The 20,594-nt window shown below is 45.4% G+C and overlaps 1 protein-coding gene across 6 annotated transcripts in view; it reads right to left on the reverse strand.

Annotated features, from left to right (window-relative positions):
* npnta (nephronectin a) overlaps nucleotides 1-20,594 on the reverse strand; it is a 38,232-nt gene that overhangs the window by 2,892 nt on the left and 14,746 nt on the right. For 2 of the 6 annotated variants that reach the window (XM_052084477.1, XM_052084475.1), the window contains 7 exons: nucleotides 16,964-17,047; nucleotides 12,172-12,291; nucleotides 10,407-10,526; nucleotides 8,377-8,511; nucleotides 6,896-7,018; nucleotides 4,949-5,371; nucleotides 1,294-1,377 (listed from right to left, as the gene is read on the reverse strand). In XM_052084477.1, the coding sequence (XP_051940437.1) occupies nucleotides 1,294-1,377; nucleotides 4,949-5,371; nucleotides 6,896-7,018; nucleotides 8,377-8,511; nucleotides 10,407-10,526; nucleotides 12,172-12,291; nucleotides 16,964-17,047 (1,089 nt within the window). Of the gene's footprint in view, nucleotides 1-1,293; nucleotides 1,378-4,948; nucleotides 5,372-6,895; nucleotides 7,019-8,376; nucleotides 8,512-10,406; nucleotides 10,527-12,171; nucleotides 12,292-16,963; nucleotides 17,051-20,594 lie in introns of all 6 variants that reach the window. The other 4 variants (XM_052084476.1, XM_052084474.1, XM_052084479.1 and 1 more) reach the window with 2 other exon arrangements.

The raw sequence follows: 20,594 nt of genomic DNA on the forward strand, positions 1-20,594 counted from the left end.
GACAGAAGCTAGAAAGAAAAATCCCCCCTGGGCCATTTTACTTAGAATTGAAAAATATATATGTAAATAATTATTGGTGATCTGAATCTTCTACTATCAATATTTTTTTACAATGTCAATTTAAAATCATGTTTCATTTTTGCATGATGATGGAATGGATATTTTGGATACAGATTTATCAACCAGTCCAAAAAAAAAAAAAAAAAGATGCTGGATAATTTGAGTATGAAGATAATTCTCGGTGAGCATCTCGAAAAATTTAAATTTGCAGCTAATGCGTGTGATTGGCATCAGCTTGATGTCACTCATGGATGAACTGTATCGGAATTGGCAGCAAAAAATTCCTGATCGGATTAAAAAAAAAACCAATAAAACTCACATTAGCCAATTCAGATTTTTTTTTAAATTCAAATCATTTTACCTAAAATGAAGACATTGTATTATATTGTGCATTCGGCAAATCTGCTCTATGCAAGTTCTCCTTTTTTTTTCAGAAAAAATGGAAAAATGGATTGGCTCATTTTTCTTATATTTTATTTCAACGCGGTGAAATTTCTTCTACACTTGAGTGTGATAGTTAACCACAATGCCACAATGTGTGGCAGTGGCAATTTGACTCTATAACTGACCGTGTGTTGTGATTATTTCGAAACAGAAGCAAAAGGTTTGCCTGCTAAAATGAACTTGCTCTCTTCACACCCCCCCCCCCAAAAAAAAGAAAAATCCATGCATGCACTCACAGTGTGCAATGGCGAGGGATGATGTTGCCGTGACAACGGCAATACGGGAAGAACATCCGTCATTTCGTCTGAGCCGCAGATGTTCAAAGACACCCTCGGGCTCGCTTGGAGGCAAGCAATTTTTTCCAGCGCGCGAGTTACTTCTAAACCAGCCACGTCCTCATGATCTACCTCCTCCACTTTGTTTATTTTTATTTTTCATTTCAAAAATATACTTGCAAATTCCTTAGTTGTCCAACTTGTCACGGTGTAGCTGACATAACTGCATGAAGCCATTCATACAGAAACAGAAGCATGCGACAGGGTGCTCTGTACGTCAGTCAAGTGTCAGATGTCACAATGGATGACAGGCAGGAGTCGACTTTTTTTTTTCTTTCTCCTCATTCACTACCGTTGACGGGCAGGCAGGTGCATTATTAGCATAAAACTGGGAAGGCTGGCAGCGAGAGAGTTAATGCCATGACACGTCCTTCGTGAGCTACCGGTAGCTCACAATCTAGCTCATGGACAACGTCTGCTGTATAAAAGATACGCGAAGCGCTAAAAATCTTACCCGCGTCATCCTTGGCTTCGTCGGCCGTGTTGCCCAGCTCGATGTCAAAGTCCAGCACTGTGTTGAGGTTGTGGTTGCGAGGGACTGAGGAGGGAAACGGGGTCAACGTGAATACGTGAAGAAAGGACGATACACCGAGACCTTGTGAATTGACGAGTGGCCCAACGTCGGAGGTTTTTGAGACTCTCTGTTGATTTTTCTGGTTTGTTTTGTGTTGAGAGCAAACATTTGACTTGCGAGTGTTTGATTTGTCATCCAGCAGGCAATGCTTTAAAAATAAATAAATAAATAAATAGATGGTCGCCACCCAGACAAACGGTTGGATTTAGTTACTTCATCTTCCACGAACCCAATATTAATCAGTTCAATCAGTTTGAACGAGTGGTGCTGCATAGAAAATTTTGTAAAGAAAATTTTGGAGGGGTTGACTTCCCCTTTAAAAAACGACTACCGTATTTTCACGACTATAAGGCGCCATTAAAAGTCTAAAATTTTCTCCTAAATGGACAGGACGCCTTATAATGCGGAGCGTCTAGTGTATGCGCCGAGTTCCAAAGCCTGACTGAGAGCACTTTTGGCCGACATGCAGTTTCTACAGAGAAAAGGCGGAAGTGAGTAACGACAGGCATGCTGAAGTCCGCCAATGAGTGAAGGGTGGGCGTGTAAGAGGACGCTAAAGGACGCCCCTAGCATGCCGTACGTTTTACCATGCCTGGCTGCGCCCAATAATACAGTGCGTTTTGTGTATGTGTCAAATACAGAAATAGTACCCGTTACCGAGACTGCACCCAACAATACGGTGCGGCGAATGGTCGCGAAAATACGGTACATTACTTTTCTTTGTTGTTCATTTCCCGAACAATCAAGAGAAAACAAAAAGCCCTGAATGGATCCTATTATTACGGTACATTAACTTAAAAAAAATACAGTGAGACTGTTATGTTTCGAATTATAGTTATTGGTTAAAACCCTTCAGGCTTGCACGATAAAGAAATCAAGCTCTCGGCACGATGAGATGAAACGCACTAATAATAATAATAATAATAATACATTGGGGGTGGTTTGTTTATTTTATGTTCAATAAACAAACAAACCAAACCAAACCAAGTGGCCCTGTTCCAGACGCATGTGACCTCCGATGGCTCCAACAAGTGAGTCATAAAAGCTGGCAGAACGTCTAAATGCCGAAAAGCCATGTAAGTGGAGGAGGAGGCGGAGTAGGTCAGACTCGCACCAGAACCTCCAGCGATCCTTGGCATCCAGTGTGTGTGTGTGTGTGTGTGTGTGTGTGTGTGTGTGTGTGTGTGTGTGGACACAGATGGTGTTGAAGGAATGTACCCAAACTACATCATGCACCCGCCCTCCACCCCCACCACTCCTTGCTCCCTCCTTCTACTTGCATCATGCATCCGGTCAAAGTGTGTAAATAAAACGATACGGCTTCATTATAACCAAAAAAAAAGTGTAACTTGAGCTCTGAGGCAAGAGGCTGAAAACAGATCTTCAAGCGTCCTCTTATTAGATGCAGGCACATATTTATCCTCTTCCGAATGGACGACACCGAAGGAGATTTCTACTCTTTGGCCACGCCCTCATCATGGAGCCAGTGATGAATGTGGCGATGGCATCTGTTGCTTGTGGGAAATACGGTCATGCAGAGGAAAACACCCGCGTTCTCACAGCACAGCACACTGGCATTTGTTCATGAAAATCGCTTATTGGAGGATCGTTGACCTTTTTCTTTTTTAAAAATAATTTTTGGATTAAAAAAAAAAATCTGTTAATGCATCAATGGTGTTTTATCATATTTAGAGTGTGGTGTTTTGATTATTTATTGGCGTGACAGTTTGGTGCACACACTGATTAACAGGCCCAAAGAGTTAAAGCCAAGGACATCTTTTCAGGAAATGCAGGTTACTGAATTGGAGTACCACACCATTTAATTGGGATGCGGGTTTAATTTCTTACAGTGGATGATAGCGCGCATTGCTATGAATTGAGGCCCGTGGTGTGTATGAGAGCGCAGCACCGCATTTGAGGAAATACGGTAAAACTACAAATTTGGGCTCATGAACCGTTTTTAAAACGGAGAGCGATTTCTGGGATACCGATACGGGCTTCTATGTCATCAGTCCTGCGGTCTACTGGTCTGTCGGGGCGACCTGGTGACTCCTGCTAGATATACAGTATTTCATGAATGTACTCAACTGTAGAGACTACCAGGCATAAAAGGTGTAGCATTAATTTTATGGAATGGACAACACAACCTTGTGAATTAATTGGGACCGACCGTAGCACCGACAGGACACGATTTGAAGAAGTCTGGCAAAATGGGAAAACCCTTCAGGTGAACTGGAAAAAGTACCGGTTTCATTTGGGGCGCTGTGTTCTTTTCATTGGCATGGATGATGCACCTTGGAAATAGGAGGGGCATTTTGGAGGAGTTTTGTTGCCAAGCATGGAGACCGCTGATGTGGGAAATACGGCAAAATTATTTAAGATCGTTTGATTATTGGAACGGAGGAAAAAAAAAGTTGGGAAACGACTAACAGCCTTGACGCTAGCGTTAGCGCTGTTGTGTGTGTGTGTGTGTGTGTGTGTGTGTGTGTGTGCGCTCAGCTGCGTTGCCTGCAACATGTTTGCATGAAGACGATCACCTTGACAGGTTTGGCAATTTGCATCCAATGATGAACCTCGATAAATATCCTCAAGGCACCTTGCTTTTTATATGCGAGCACTGAGATGAATAACTGCTCGGTGGGGGACTCGGCTCTTAAAAGCAGCTCCTGACAACCGCTAAAGAAACCCTCTCTCCGCCCCTATCACCCCCCCCACACCTCCATCACCCTGCCCCACCCCATCCCCCATTTCTAATTAAAGCCCACCATCTGCTCGTGCAAACACCTCACCTGCGACAACCAACTTTGCAGCTGAGTTTAGTTCGTATCTGACTCACTCGAATCCCAAAATTTCCATTGATGCTTTTGCAGTCGGAAAAAAATGATAAAATGAATAAGCAGTGACAAACGTGCCCTGCACCCCCATTCCACGAACGCCATTACTTTGTGACTCGATGGTTGAGGTTGATGAGCCGGAACTTCTGCCTCCTTGTCTTTCTGCCCACAAGAAGCGCGAAGATGCTAAAAATAGATTCAATTTTGGGCGTACGCACATAAAACACTATGGCGGCACAGAAAGACTTCGGACTGAATGTATTGGCTGTCACGTCTTATGCGGCGGATGCGATCGATGACGTCGTCGATTGGTCACGCATGGCAGGCGATCAACTGATGTCGCATTAAAAAGGCCAAGTATTGACAAATTTCGATCCACGCGATCATCTCGGTGTAAGGTACATGAGGAATTCATCACTGGGCACTTTCAGGTGATCTTTTCACCTCGGCGCTGTCAAATGAACAACGATGACGAGAAAAGGGTGGAAAAATAATGCTTTACTAACAGTCTCGAATATATGCAAGAATCTGAAAGTGCTTTTAAAAGTCCGATTTGTGATCTTTATTGGCAAGGTAGCTTTTAAAACCATCGCTGCCTCTGAACGTTCCTATAATTCCACTAAGACTGAGAAAATGTTTTTTTTCATTCATGCTACATGATGGGAAGAAAAATAAATAAAACATTTAAAAAAAAAACTTACTGTGCACGTCTCCTCGCTGCTTGGTGACGTCCTTGTGGATGCTGTTGTCCACGGTGGTCACACGCGGAGGAGTTGGTGGAATCGTCGTGGTGGTTCGTCTGGTGGGGGTCACCGGTTTTGGCGGGACGTAGGGCTTGCGAGTGGGCGCAGGTGGCTTCCTGGTGGGGACGAAGGGCTTCCGGGTCTGTGTTGACGTCTTGCGCGGGGGTGTCGTCATCTTCCCCCGAGGCGCCGTCGTCGTGGGCGTTGTTGGGGTGGCGGTCGTCGTGGTTTTGGGGGCGACGCTGAACACCCTCCGGTGGGTCACCAGTGGACCTAGCGTGGTGGTGGTGGTCCTTCTCTGGTCAATGTCCGGCAGGTGGTTGTGGAAGCTGGGAGGCAGTTTACCGGGTCTCGGCGGGTCGATGGCCACCTTGGGAATGGCTGGAATGACGAGAACGTGCAGATGGAGCGCTAACAAGTAGTCAAAGCGTAACGAGGCGGACAATTGGCCATTAAGTGTCACGAAAACATTTTTAATATGCATGAAGTCGCTTCCTCAATCCTGTGATGTCCCCCAAATGTCTCTCTTGAAATAAGCGGCACGTCACACAGCCACGGGCGGTTTTATAGCACTTAAGCCGCTCAGAGTCACAGGGGAGCTGGAGCCTATCCCTGCAGATTTTTGGCAACAGAAGCGCAGTCGCAGGGCGCATGAAGACAAACAACTATTTACATTCAAAAATGTCCTGTGTGCTGTGAATGTGAATAGCGCTCCTTCAATAAGCAAAAGAATCACCGCCTATGTATTAAAATTTGAAGTTCAATACCTTTGCGTTTTCACCTTAAGGAATGGTTTGGTTTGAAATATTTATCCAGGTACCGTATTTTCCGCACTATAAGGCGCACCTAAAAGCATTCTCAAAAGTGCGCCTTATAATGCAATGCGCCTTATATATGGATCAATATTCAAATTTCTTTCGTCGTATTTTAAATGTTCTGTAAAATGCTTTGTTCCAGCTGCAGTGGTCGTAAAAGCTCGAATCAAAGAAAGCTGTATTGTATTATATTCCCTTTAGCGTTGCTCCATCTAGTGGATGCATAACGCAACTGCAGCCACTATTGTAGCTTCTATTCTTTGCGCCCTCTTCATTCAGATCAGGGTGTGGCAAACTACGGCGCGCGGGCCGGATCCGGCCCGTTGTGGGAAGGTGCGCCTTGTACTCTGGAGTGCCTAACCAAGTCCCAAATCCTAAAATGGCGACTTAAATGTTTTGCATGTGGTCTGGCCCCCAACAGTGGGGGCCAGACCACATGCAAAACACATTTTGATGATGTCATGGACTTTGTCCTTTTGTTCTCATGCGCATTCTTCACGTCAGGAGGCATGATGGGGGTTTGCGGTTTTGTTGGGGTGTGTGGAGGAGGAGGGGGGGGGGTCGCCTCATCCGAGTGTCCACGTGTGAGGAATGTGCATGGACAAAGGCTGTGTACCTGAGTTGTCGCCTTCTCATCTTACACTGGACTTTGATATGTGATTCCCATGTTGGATATTGCAACAGGACCCAACCCCCCCCCCCCCCCCCCTCCAATGTCCCACTCCCATCTCACCAGTCCCAACACCCACCCTGACGCCCTTGATGATGGGGAAAGGAAGTGGCATGTCCTTCCTTGCTTACTGGACTGCCACTCCATTAATGTCTGCTGAAGGACTCAACGAATATAATTCTCTGGGAACTAATGGAGTGTGTGAGAGCCGGGAGGAACCCTCCTGTAAAATAAATACATTTTGCGAGCTCAATGACTCTTTGCCCTGATTCAAATAGACAGAATGGACGAGCAACATTCTGGGTTAACGTGATCAGGATGCAAAAACGGAGGACGGTGCGGTGGGGCTTTCTGCAGTGATTGACAACTCTCAAAAAGAAAACGGGCCTCGTCCCATCTCCTTTTCCCGTGTTGTCTTACCTTTGCAGTCGCGGCCCATCCCCCTGTAGCCGTCTTTGCACTTGCACTTGTACGAGCCCGGCGTGTTGAAGCAGGTGGCGTAGCCGCCGCAGCGAGCCGTCTCCAAAGAGCACTCGTCCACGTCTGAAAGGGAGAAACACCCCCACTCCCACCGAAAACGTGAGGGTACGGGGTAAACAGACGGAATTGAATGAGCAACCGTGACGCGACTGCAAAAGATTATTAGCAGGCCAATTGCGGCCAAAACCTGATGGTGTTAAAGCAGGATCACAAGGGTTACACATGTGCCACCAAAAGCCTTCTAAAACCATATGTCTGATCGTGCACAGGGTCTGCCATTTTCCATGTTCCGATAGTTTTAAGTGAATGTAAATCCTCAGAAAAAGTGTTCACTAGTCGGGCGATCGCTCACTATGCTGTTTGCCTTGCACATTTTCGAAGGATTGTTAAAAACAGACAAAAGCAAACGTCCTTGGATCTGTTCTTTACAAAACGCCAGGTAGAAACCACTTCTGAGAGAGATGTGAACTAAAGAGGGCAAAAAATGATGGGGACCAAGTTAAAAGTTAAATGAGCATCATTTATATTCTTTACTCTATTTTTTGTTTTTTTACATTATGCACAACTTTCATTTGCCGTGCAATAATATAACTGTACATGTTTTTTGTTACATATTTTGATGCATTTTTATGGTTTAGAAAACATTTACGTGTGAATTTTGGAGAGGCTTGGAACGGATTCGGGCATTTATAGGAAAACGCGCCCTTACTTAAAAAAATTCTCGTTTATCACTTTCTGCCAGAACCAATTAATTGCGTTAAGTCCAATTCTACCTGTGGCATTATGGAGCGCAGTGGAAACACCGAATGCATCACACCTTGGAATTTGACCCATTGAAATATGAAGAAGCCAATCATGATGAGGGTACTTTTAAGTTTGGGAACCTTGTCCTTGACAATCAACCTTTTGCAACGCATTGCAAAATTTCAAAGAAAGAAAAAGAAAAAATGAAAAGAATGAATACAGTAAAATGTCAGAGAAAGTGTCTTTCAGACACGCTTTCGAAAATAAATGTGACTTTCGTAGAGTTACGTAGGTCACATTAAAAGGAGAGGGAAGATAAAAGATGAAATCAGATGAACCTGCCGTTTGTACAGGAGCCGCAGACTTGATGGCCGCTGCATTCAAAAAGCTAAAACTGGAAATTACAAAATCAGACAAAAACCCATTACCCCAGCTAGAATCGTCCCCCCGCCCCGCCCAAAAAAAAGGAAGCGAGGCATACACAAATCGTGAGGATAAAAACGCAGAAGGTTAAAGAGAGTTAATATAATATGAGGCGTTTTCTTCACACACCCACTCGCAAGGCTGTTTTGAAATAAACCGTTGGACTTCTCGTAAATCCTCCAAAAATTCTAAATGACAAGCATTGGGATTTGCAGTTCTGAATGGCCACAAAACAAATGTGGAGTGACGCGTACCGATACACTGGTATTTCCCGTTGATGTACTGCAGGTCAAAACCGTCGTGGCACTTGCAGATGTAGCTGCCGAAGGTGTTGATGCACTTGCGGAATCTAGGACAGGCGGCGATCCCGGTGGCGCATTCGTCCACGTCTGCGAAAAAGGCGACAGGAAGATCAAAGATCTCTATTAGTCATTCATACCGTTTGCGCTTTCTTTCCCCGGACATGAGCGTCTCATCTTTGGCCATGTGGACGTTGTTACGGTATGTGGGCAAGAGTCAAAATTAGACGAGACTGTAGACTGGGCTCGTTTGGCAATGGGGGACCTCACATGTTGTTCCTAGAATATTCTTAGTGTGGCTTTCGGTGCCAAGAGTCACCCCCCCCCCCCCCCACCCCCTGTTAGCACCGTGAGGCCCCTTTTACTTTCCCCTTCCACGTTGATGTCTTTCGGCTTGATCTTCAACCCCGCCTTGTCAATCAATCGACAATCCACTCATCTGTTTCCAGAATCGGTTATCCTATTCTCGTTTGGTCTATTTACACATCGCATTTTGTATTGCTGTGTTTACATTTATGAAATATCTGAAACCATCAACCAATATACAGGATGCGTAAACATCCACAATGGCAGAACGTTTATTGTAGGAGTTTCAGACACACATTGGTGATGACAGACATTTTTTTTCCCCTTCGTCTATAGTTTTGTATCCATTTTCTGATCCGCTTATCCTCACGAGGATCGCAGGGTACACCCTGAACTGGTTGCCGGCCAATCACAGGGCGCACATAGACGAACAATCATCCGCGCTCACAATTACACTTCGGGACAATTTGGAGTGTTCCGTGAACCTGCCGTGTATGTTTTTGGAATGTGGGAGGAAACCGGAGTACCCGAAGAAAACCCGAGCAGGCACGGGGGACAAGATTCAAACTACTCACAGGGAGGCCCAGAGAAGGAATCAACCCGTGCGACCTCTGCGCTGAGAGGCGGACGTGCTCACCAGTTTTTCCACCGTGCCGCGTTTTAAACCAGTCATGAAAATTCAGAAAAAGAGGCAGACGACATGCGCTCAAATTTTCCGTGAATCTAGCATATGAGTACATGATTTGAAGCCAGAAGCTTCTTGTTTTGGGGTCCATGTGCTAAGAACCGGTCCTTTTTGTCAACCAGAACCATCAAAACAAAGGGGGCTGTCTTGAATTTTGTCCTGCAACAAAATAATCAGGTCATAAAAAGTTGAAGAAGTGGGGCACTTCTTGCAACACCTGCAGCAGACTTTGCTTCTCCTCCTCCTGTCTTTATGACTCATGTCCATTCCGTGTCCTACAATTACCCGCCCCGCAAGTTATTCGGGGGCCGTAAGGCAGAAATGAAAACTTGTTGTCGTCTTGCTTTCCCTGGACAAGAACGAGGAACTTTCTAAAACACAGGTGTCAAAGTCAAGGCTCGGGGGCCCAGATCTGGCCCGCCATACCATTTTATGTGACCCGTGAAAGCAAATGAAGCATGTCAAGCTCCACGATGCTCGATAAAGTCTGAACCAAATTTTCAAATTGTCATGTCATCCACAATACTAGTCATTATTCTTGACTTCTGATTGTAAAACTAGTTATTCATCCATTTTTTTGTGCACCGTGCATGTAATATGTGGTTTCCCAAAATGCATAACGGCCCTCCGGGGGAAACCGTAACGACAATGTGGCGCGTGACAAAAACGAGTTTGACACCCCTGTTATAAAAGAACGGCTTTGACAGCTTGATCATTTGAACAAATGCTTGTGAACCACCTGGGTCAAAAAAAAAAAAAAGCTGGGCTTGACTTTGGAGGATGTCCACCAACCATTTTTTATTATTTCAAATTGCGCGCTCAGCCAAAGTAATGAAACAAAAGTTTTCTCTTTGATCCAAGGGGAGTAAACCGCCCCCACCCCCACAGCATTCCTTTCGGTGATGTATTGCGTGAGCCCTACAAAAAAGGAGGAGCAGCCGGCGGCTCAACTTTCAAGCCAGAGGAGGTAAATCAAGACGGCGATGTCACTTACCCACGCAGGTTCTACCATCCGGAGCGAGCTGTAGCCCCGGCGACGGACACTGACATCGGACCTCCCCTTTCAGCACCTCGCAGCCGTACTGGCAGTTGGCCATGCTGCAAGTGCGAAGGTCTGGTAGTTACAAAGGAAACGAGACACATTAGCGCAAGCTGGTGCCCCGAGAGAAAGCGCTTTTGCCATACGATAAGGCCGATTGTGGGCGGGGAGAAAAGGAACAAAACGCACTGTGACATTGTCGCATTCCAGTGCTTCAAGGACCAAACCATACATACATAATTTATCATTTCTCAGCCAGGACCCCCCCCCCCCTCCCCCCCGCCCACAACACAGACACAGGGTATCCCGTTGGCCCAGCGGTTTGAAATGCGGCCTAAAAACTAACATAATTTAGCAATACTGCAAATCTATAATTACGGCAGACTTGTCTATTTTCCGTCCCGTCAGCAACTTTAGATGAGACGTCGTCGGTTCATGTTGCGCACACGAAATCCCTCCAGAACGATTATAGGGTCAAGTGGAATTTGCTCAAGTCATCTCGATAAGTTCTAACCGTGACGAGGAAATTGCCGGGGCACTTGTGGACGTCTTGCAGTTTGATGATGTTGGAGCGAGCTGATTAAATGCCGCACTGATCTATTGATCAGAGCTCAAGTGGCAGAGGCAATTCTAATAACGTCCTTCACGCGGCACTGCGAAACACAGATTCAAGTGGTAAGCGATGGAAAAAAAAAGCCCAACAAAAAAAAAAGCGAGATACTGGAAATGACAGGGCACTCAGGTGGAAAAATATGAAGAGAGAGAATGTTTATTAGGAGAGGTGACGGAATTTATAGGGAGACATGCACAGGCATCTTCTCCCTTTGCTGGGAAACACCAAAGGGCAGCCTATAAGATTTCTGATTTTATATATATATATATATATATATATATATATATATATATATATATATATATAGGGGCAGCCCGGTAGTCCAGTGGTTAGCACGTCGGCTTCACAGTGCAGAGGTACCGGGTTCGATTCCAGCCCCGGCCTCCCTGTGTGGAGCTTGCATGTTCTCCCCGGGCCTGCGTGGGTTTTCTCCGGGTGCTCCGGTTTCCTCCCACATTCCAAAAAAACATGCGTGGCAGGCTGATTGAACACTCTAAATTGTCCCTAGGTGTGAGTGTGAGTGCGAATGGTTGTTCGTTTCTCTGTGCCCTGCGATTGGCTGGCAACCGATTCAGGGTGTCCCCCGCCTACTGCCCAAAGACAGCTGGGATAGGCTCCAGCACCCCCCGCGACCCTAGTGAGGATCAAGCGGTTCGGAAGATGAATATATATATATATATAATATATATATATATTTTTTTAAGGTTTGTTACACTCCAACTGTATGCATGAAGTTGGGGTCGGAAATGAAAGTCCGCAACAGAGTGAATTCACACCAACTGAAAAGTAGTGAGGGCAGACAGTATTTTCTGTATGGCGTAATTCTGCAGCCGGTGGCTGATATTAAAATGATGGATAGGAATTTTATAAACTAGTTGGATGTTCTCATTAAGTGCTGCTGTTATTCAGTTATTTTGAGGCAAACGAAACACTCATTATATTCCGCTGCATACATGTACCGGCCCCGCATTAGGAATTTTATGAAATTGTTGGGTGTTCTTGTTAAGTACTGCTGTAATCCAGCCATTTTGAGGCACATGAAAGACTCTTCTGTGTACATGTACTGGCCTCATATTTACTCCAATTTACTTTCTGAGACACACTTACTTCCACAGGTGCCGTCGGGCATCAGCATGTAGCCGTTGAGGCAGTAGCACTTGTAGCTGCCGTAGGTGTTCATGCACCTGTGTTTGCAGGGCCGTGGCTTCAGCCCGCACTCGTTCAAATCTGCAGACAAGACGAGCAACGGCGTCAGGAGAACGAGGGAGGGGGGGGCAGAAATTAGTCAGGGAGGGCAGAGGTGAAGAGGTTGGATCCATTCAACGGGAGACGTCTGTGTTTTTGGAGAAGGTGGACATGTTTGCACGTGCCCAAGGAGTTCACCTTCATCCACAGGAAGCCTCGAAATGACTGAAAAGGTCCACAAAGAGTTGCAAAGGAGTGGCGAATTTCCGGTCATTTTTTTTGTGAATGAATTGAAAGGTATCATTATCAATCTTAAATATTTCTTTTTGTCATGAGCGGATGTTTATACACAATCATACAAATGTAACGCAGGGCATTTCAGCAGATGAGTCAAACTGGATCAGGTTTGAGATATTATTGAATAATCAATGCATTTTGTTGTCGAACAAAAACCGGGATGTCGAGTTCATCGAAAGTTCCCAACTTTGACAATTGACAGAAGTTTGCAAAGCTAGCTGCACGTGATCGATCGATGTTATCAAATCCCGCTGACTCATGGCAAGTTCACCGGGACGCCATCCAGCTGTTTCTCATAAAAGCAATGCATCATTTTTGGCTTCTTTCATGTTGACAGGCCACCTATGGGGCGTGTAAAAAAAAAAAAAATCCCATCGGAAAAAAATTAAGCACTACCCCCCGCCCCCACAAGAGCATAGGTAGCATATGCAGAGTTAATAACCGCATAAATCTGTGCTCCCTCGCTGCCTTCACGTCACTGTCATCGCCGCTTTCTACCCGTCAGCGAGCTGAGAAACGATCCTGATACGACTTCATTTTCTTCTTACGCCTGCTTCCTAAATGCTTTAACCAGGCCAAAGTGACAGCTTTATTCCTTATTCACACCCGGACTCCCCGACGGCTGACTATTTTGATGTTTCCCAGTGTGAAAAACCACGGGTGTGACTAATGGCTCTGATGCCTTCTCCTTGGGAGCACTGCACGCCGCGCTGCATCTCACGCGCACCAAAAAGGCGGAAGCAAATCAATAGCCTTTGATTTAGTCCTTTACATTGTGAATGCAACTATTTCATCCACGGGCGCATTAAATCATAAGACTCTATAGAGCATATTTAGTGAAGTGGGGGCAAATCATGCCATATGATTCTACGCGCAGCCATAAACTGCTTCGAGGGGGGGCATTTATTTACTCAACTGCAGACGGGCAAGTGTCTTTGAAGGGGGGCACGCGTACAGCATTGTGAAGCCATGGCATGCTAATCAGTAACAGACCACACTTTAATTTATTGAAGAGACTGTAAATTGCCTCAATTTTTCCCTTTTTTTTGGGTTGTTGATTAAAAAAATAATAAAATAAAATCCCGCCAGACTTATCGTAGCGTCTCAAAACGAAACCCGCCATTGTGGCTATTCTCTGTCGAACACAACTTACAATAACGCGTGTCCACAAAACTATATTTTGCCACAAATTAAAGCGCTTATACTGTAAGGCTATTATTTCAGCAGCTTTGGTAAACGGAGAGCCAATTAGCTTTCTTCAATCGGTGCTACGGAGCGTGGAAGAAGAGCTTAAGGGTGAGAGTACAAACGGGATGATACACATGCTAACAAAGAGTACAAAAGTCCCGGGATCAAATGGAGGCAAACGGAGCATCAACAGTTGTCGCCATGACATTGGTAAATAAATCCGGTTTTATCTTGCACATATAGATTCCATGGTCGCAATGTGTTAAGGTCAGACGGCTGCTTTGTCAACGATGCCAACTTAAGCACCATAGACAACGCGCCCGGTGCTTTGTCGGCGGGTCTTCTGCATACCTTCCGCATTTAACGCATTGCGCACCCGCGGGTTCATTTGGACATAGGACGGAACTCTTCTATTAATAGCAAATTGTAGTCGCTTAAAGCCTGGCGGAATAATGGGTGGCTACAGTTGGCATTTAGCTTTGAATGCAGCTGTGGAATGCATTCCCTGTCCGCACACCCAATTTGCGGGGTGACAGCGTTTCAGCAAACAAAAGTTGGAAAAACTAAAGATGCTTGGAACCCCCCCCCCGAACCCTTTCAGGGATGGTTACTAGCGTGGACAGCTATTCATGTTATTTTCTCTTCCATTATTTAATCTTAATGTCACAGTTGTGCATCAAACACTACAAAACTCTTGTCAAATGAGGCCTTTTTATTAAAACTCGTTAAATAATTCTAATAAGTGCAACGCAGATTGTGGAAGTTCGGTTGACGATTTTGTTTGCCTCGTTATTAGCGGCTTTCATGACAGAACTGAAGACGATTTGACTGCTTCATTTACACAAAGTAACAGGTTGACCGCAGGTCGTATTTTCCCCAACCATAAATCGCATTGCAGGGGCTACGTACGCAACACCACTTGCGGTTTTTAAAGGCCTGAAAATAATTCACCTGCCCTTGTCAGAGGGAAGCATTTAACTGCTTCGTCTTTAAAGCTCTACGGCTGTGCGCACTCATGCAAGGCAAATGTTAAAAAAATAAAAAAATCCCTCTTCACCTTTTTTAATTATCTCATTAAGTACCAGCCATTTCATGCCCTTGTTTACCCTAACACGTGAAAAAAAAAAGTACATAAAGAAGTACCGGGGATTGAATGCACAATTCTAAAAAAGAAAAAAAAAGTCCTTGCCATTAAATGAGTTAATGCTTTCTGCTCACCAAACGAACAGCGTTTCCCCTTAAATCGACGCCAGGTGCTCTCATTACTGTGACAACAAAGAAACCAAAAGCGATGGCGTCCAGTGGGGTTTTTGCTTGCCTGTGGCGCTGAAAACCAAACCGGCATGAAAGCTGCAAATATGCCAAAGTAACTGCTTTCGTTTGGGGCTGATTTGGCCGAAACCCCTTATAGGAATCTGTCAAAATCAAAACAAAGCGACTCTCTTTTCAATTTGGAGTCTTTGAGATTTTTTTTTTTTAAACCCTTTCAGGGACAGCGGTTACTACAGTGGACAGCTAATCATGGTGTCCGGTTACAGGGTGCATGAAAGACATGTCCTTGCAATTTCATGTTGATCAGTGAAACTGGTTGTTGGGAGTATCATTTTCTGTAACATCAGGCCAGTTTTCAGTGTTAAAGCCCCCGCCCCTCCCCCAGCAATTCATTTGTCTAAAGAAGAATACAGGGATTCAAAGAGGACCTTTGGAGAGCACATGCCAAACAGCCTGTGAGGAGAAAAGCATATGATGCAGAGACGTGACAAGTGACAGAGTGAAAAGTCTAAAAGTGTGATAGCTCAAGGCTGAAGAGTGGTGGTGAAACGCTAAAGCAGGGCAGGTGGGAGTCGACACACACACACAGGACCTTTTTCAAGTGTTGTTTTCAAACCCCAACTCACCACTGCAATTTATCTCCTACGCGTTACCCATCACGTCCTTTCCTCGCAGGAAGTAGTGCTGCTTTGCTAGCTCGCTAACCATGTTACATCCTGTCCCATTTGCTACTCGTGACGACCCGTCTTCACAAGGCGTCTCACTGCTTAGCTAACTACCCAGACCCGCTCGAGCCCCCGTCTTTTTTGTCCCATTTGCTGCTTGTGACATTACTTCCTTGCGGGGTCTAGCACTGTCTAGCTAGCTCGCTGTACCCACGTCCTGTTCTATTCTGTTTCTAATTGCCACTCTATGGTTCTGCTTTGTTTCTGCTTCGTCCTCGGTATCTCCAGTCGCATCTGGTCTGCACACCTGAGGCACTGGGCAGGTGTGTGTGTGTGTGTGTGGGGTGGGGGGGTGGGGAGGGGGGGTTGTAAACTTGGCACTTTGTATGCAGCAATGGCGGTTTTCAAGTCCGATATAAACAAAGTTGAGTTGAGCTAAAAGCTCCAGTCTTCTAAAGTTGTCGTTTTTACTTACGTTCTCTTTCTCTCCATTTGTCTGTTGTGTTAACTTTCTGTAAGAACGCCGAGAGGCGGGTGTAGCTCAATAAATTGGAAGATAGGGGAAGATTCTTTCAAAGCACCGGGATACACTTTGAAAGGCAAATTCTACCTAATAATGCCGTTTAAAAAAAAAAAACATTCTTCAAGGATGGATATCCCATCACATGTCAAGACTCGCCATAACCTCAAAGAACAACCGCAGCCAGCCTCCCTCTGATTTTTGTCACGAAAATGTTTTCCTTGAGACCAATTACTACTTTCCTATTCGCCAGGGCTTTGCCTGCCTTTTGTGGTGTCTTTGACAGTACGAGCTGAGGATCGATTTCACAAACAAAAAGAAAAAAGCCCTCAAGATAAATTGTACTACAAATTGAGTTGCACCTCGACCCATCTGGAAAACCAGATGCCGAAAGTGAGTTGGGGTTGAATCCGGCGTGATTCTCACAGTGTATGTCCATCATAAGGCATTGGCCACGTCATCGGTGAAGAGAAGTGGAGTCATGTACTTGGGAAACGAGTCCCATGGAGGTATGCCGTGCTGCATTCCCGACAGACATAGATCTCAGCAGCGGGCTCCTTTTCTCAGGGATTAGCTAACCAGGCACTGCATTAACGGCGAAAGAGCGGTCGTGAGCGGCATCCAAAAGGTTGAGAACGGCCTTTAAAAAGGAACGCGAGATGACAAAGGCGAATGCTTCGAATCAACGCATGCTCAGCATTTCATGGCGGACATTCCTCTCGTTTTGGTGCTTTTCTCGTGTGGCCTCCCAGGTCGGAAGGAGAAATCTCACCCTCCGTCACCGGATGTTGATCCACAGGTAGGAATACGGGGAGGTGACTGGACCACATCAGTGGAGTCAAATAGTCCGGCTGATCTTCTTGGCAGAGGGGAGAAAAAAAAAACAAGATGGTTTCGGCAGAAAGGAAGAAGGTAAATCGAAAAGCCAAAAAGTGGTGGAGGGGACAAGAGAATGAGAAGGCGGTGGATTAGAACACCTCTGACCGCCGCATTCCTGGAAAGTAAAGAGGAACATTACGCAGTAAAGAGGATTACACTTGCGGAGATGCACGTGGAGGAAGGCCATTTGGGAGAAAGCCGTCGTCTCTTTCTCCCGCCAGCCGTTCAACCGTTCCCGTTTTTTTTTTTTTTTTGTAGTCGGATCTAAGGGAATTACAGTATCTTGCGGATTTGTAACATCCTTCGGTAAAGCGCATCAGGAGGGGGCTCAAAGACCGCTTGCTTCCATTTAAAGAAGCGAATCGGCGCACCCTGACGACAAACGCTTAAGCCTGAGGAATTTGAGGCATTCCGCTTTCTCCCTGTCCAACTATGTTCTCCCGCGGCACAGGACACCTGTTTGGATGTGACGGGGAACAACGCTGCACTCTGAATTCTTTGGACGCCGGAGGATTTCAAAAGGAGACGTTTCAAACCGGACGAGTTTGTTTAAAATATGGCCTGGAAAAGGCTGCCATTTTTTACACAAACGGGCGGAAATTCCGTAAAGAGGGAAAGATAGGGTTAGGTGGATTTACGGAATCTAGCTTCAAGAAAGGTTAGGAGACCAGATTGGGTTTTTAAATAAAAAGGTGTCAAGCAAGGGTTTTTACGGTTTCAAAATCGTGTTTCTAGCCAAGGTTCTGGTTGAAAGGTACGGTACCTGGCCTAGGTCAGGGTGTCAAAATGATGGTTTCAAGACAGTTATGAGGGTTTTAAACAAGGATTAAAGGTTCAAAGGAGTCCGGGTGTGCTTTTGCGGGGGTGGTGGCTCGGTGGAGATCCAAAAAAGTGGCAGGGAAGGGAGCTTCTTCACACTTTCCTTCCTTCCCATCTTCCATCTAATCATCCGATGTCCATTCTTCCTTCCTTTGTCCCTCCTTTCATCGCATCCGCGTTGACTCCCTTTCATCCGACCTTGCGTCTTTCCTTCCATTCATACCACCCTTGCTTCCTTCTATCCTTCCTTTTACCACCTTCCCTTCTTTCCTCCTTCATTCCTGAGGCTCGCCTTGCTCGTTTCCATCTTTCCATTCTTCGGACCTTCCTTTCATACCCACCTTCCATCTTTCCTTACCCTTCATCCTTTCTCACTTTGAGTCACTCCAACTATCCTTGCTTCCTTCTAATCTTGCATCTTTCCTTCCTTTATTCCTCACCGCCTACCATCTTTTCTACCTTCCCTCTCGCCCCATCCTACGTTCTTCTTACCACTCTCCCTTTTTCATACATTTTCCCCCTTCTTTCTTTCATCCCACCCTTGTTCAATTAGTACCAAACCTCTTTAAAAAGGTGATTCGTGTAAACCGGATCTACTCCTGGTCTGCCGCGTACATGAAACGACGTCGGGTGTTGGAGACGGAGGTGCTGCGATGTCGGGAGACGCGGTGCTCGCAGCTAAGTCTTTAAATAGCCAAGTCGACTCCACCTCATTAAAAGTCACCTACGCGCAATAATCGTCTAATTAGAAGCTTGGCTTCTGCCACCGGTCGGTGCCGCCAAATTGTCGGGAGAGATTATGGCGGCGATGGGTTTATTTGCGCAGCGTGATTAAAATCCCCATACGCTTGCAGGCATCTGGAGGGGGATCTCGACAGGAGTTTGTTTCCCGAGTCGTTTATATTATGCGATCCCTTCGAGACAGTGCGCACGGAAATAGCAAAGGAAGTCGGTAAAAAGGGGGAAAAAAAGCATTTTGTCGTGCATAATGAGAGCCTCTAATGGGAGGCTGAATCGGATTGCAGGCCTTTATCGGGAGTACTTGGAAAAAAAATGTTAAAACCAGAGCATTCTTTCTTTAAGTAATAACTGATGTCAAGTCATTTCAGTGTTATATAATTTAGGCTTTGGAAACCTACTTTTACACTCTTCTTCAGCAGTTTTTGTTTAATTTTGTTTGCAGTTTATTTCTTCATTGTCAAGATTATTTTTCTTCACGGTGGACGTCAGGTAAAAACAAAACGGTCAGCAGTTCAAGGAACAGGACATACTGAAAGAAAAGTTAAAATGCAAAAAAAAAAAAGAAACACAAAAAAACAGTATGATTAAAAATGGTAAGTTTAAAAACAATTGCCAAAGGGACACAAACAGAATTATAAAAAAATGAAAGTGGTGCCACAAAACAACATTGGAGTTATCAATTAATTTTTAAAAAGTCTTTAAAAAAAGCACTCAGTTAAAATCAATGTAACACGCTTGTTTCAAATTGGGGAGGGGGGGCCCGATAAATAGTAAATTACGGCCGCCCAGTGGTAAACTGGTTCGCGCGTCAACCTCACAGCACAGAGGTGCAGCTATCGATTCTGGCTGCGGCCTTCCTGCGTGGAGTTTGCATGTTCTCCCCGTGCCTGCGTGGGTTTTCTCCGGGTACTCCAGTTTCCTCTCACATTCCAAAAACATGCGTGGCAGGTTAATGGAACACTCGAAATTGTCCCGAGGTGTGAGTGTGAGCGCAGCCTATTGCCCAAAGACCGCTGTAATAGGCTCCGGCATGCCTCGTGCCCCTTGTAAGCGTAAGGGTAAGCGGATCAAAAAATGTATGGGTGGATAGATAATAACATCATAAGAGAATAGTGCCACACAAACAACAAGGCAACAGTTGTGTTTGGATCCACACGATAGTCTAAACGGCTAACAATGCTAAGTAAAATAAAATGATTTCTAATTTGGCTAGCACGGATTGCTATTTTAGTTATTAGCGAACAGTGCCCGACTTTTCGTAAATAAATAAAAGCGCTCACCCTGTGCTGCGCTGTGCGTTTCAAAGTGCTGTTGCTCCGAGCGCCTCCGGGGTCACGTGTCTGTCTTCGCCTCCCACTCAGAGCACAGGAATGTGCATCCGTTGATGAATGCAGGTGCACCGCAGACGTGTTTCATTTGCATTTACTGATAAAGGCTCTTGCCTACGGTTTCAGTTCCCGGGTCATCGTTTGCTTTAAGCGCTTGAAAAAGGGGGCGGCAGCGGCGGCGCTTTGGCCTTTTATTGCCACGCGCCAGCCGGTGGCCGACTTATGGCGCTCGCCTTGATAGGGGGCGCGCAGACTGCCACGCACATCAATCGTAAACCTTTAATAATTGTTTAATGAAGGCATGCATTTAAATGAGCAAGTTTAATCTATGGCTCGTGAATAATTCACTTTGCTTCCATGACGTGCTCTGGCTTTAAAACATCCGAGGTTGTCTCCAGAAACGAAAATGTTATTCCGATAAAAATGCTCGACAGTCGGCGTCAGTGCGTGAGTGGTTAATCACGTCACAGTTCCAAGGTTGTGGTTTTCAATCCGGGCGCCGGCCTTCCTGCAAGGCATAATCAGGCAACTCAATTTTGGGGGAAATTTATGGTAGTTTAATTATTATTTTTTTTAAATACTGATTGAAACTTAAAGCTAAAGATTGCATTCATTCTAAAATCCCGAGAGTAACAC

This window comes from Hippocampus zosterae, chromosome 13, assembly GCF_025434085.1.
Source record: "Hippocampus zosterae strain Florida chromosome 13, ASM2543408v3, whole genome shotgun sequence".
In the NCBI taxonomy this organism is placed as follows: Eukaryota; Metazoa; Chordata; class Actinopteri; order Syngnathiformes; family Syngnathidae; genus Hippocampus; species Hippocampus zosterae.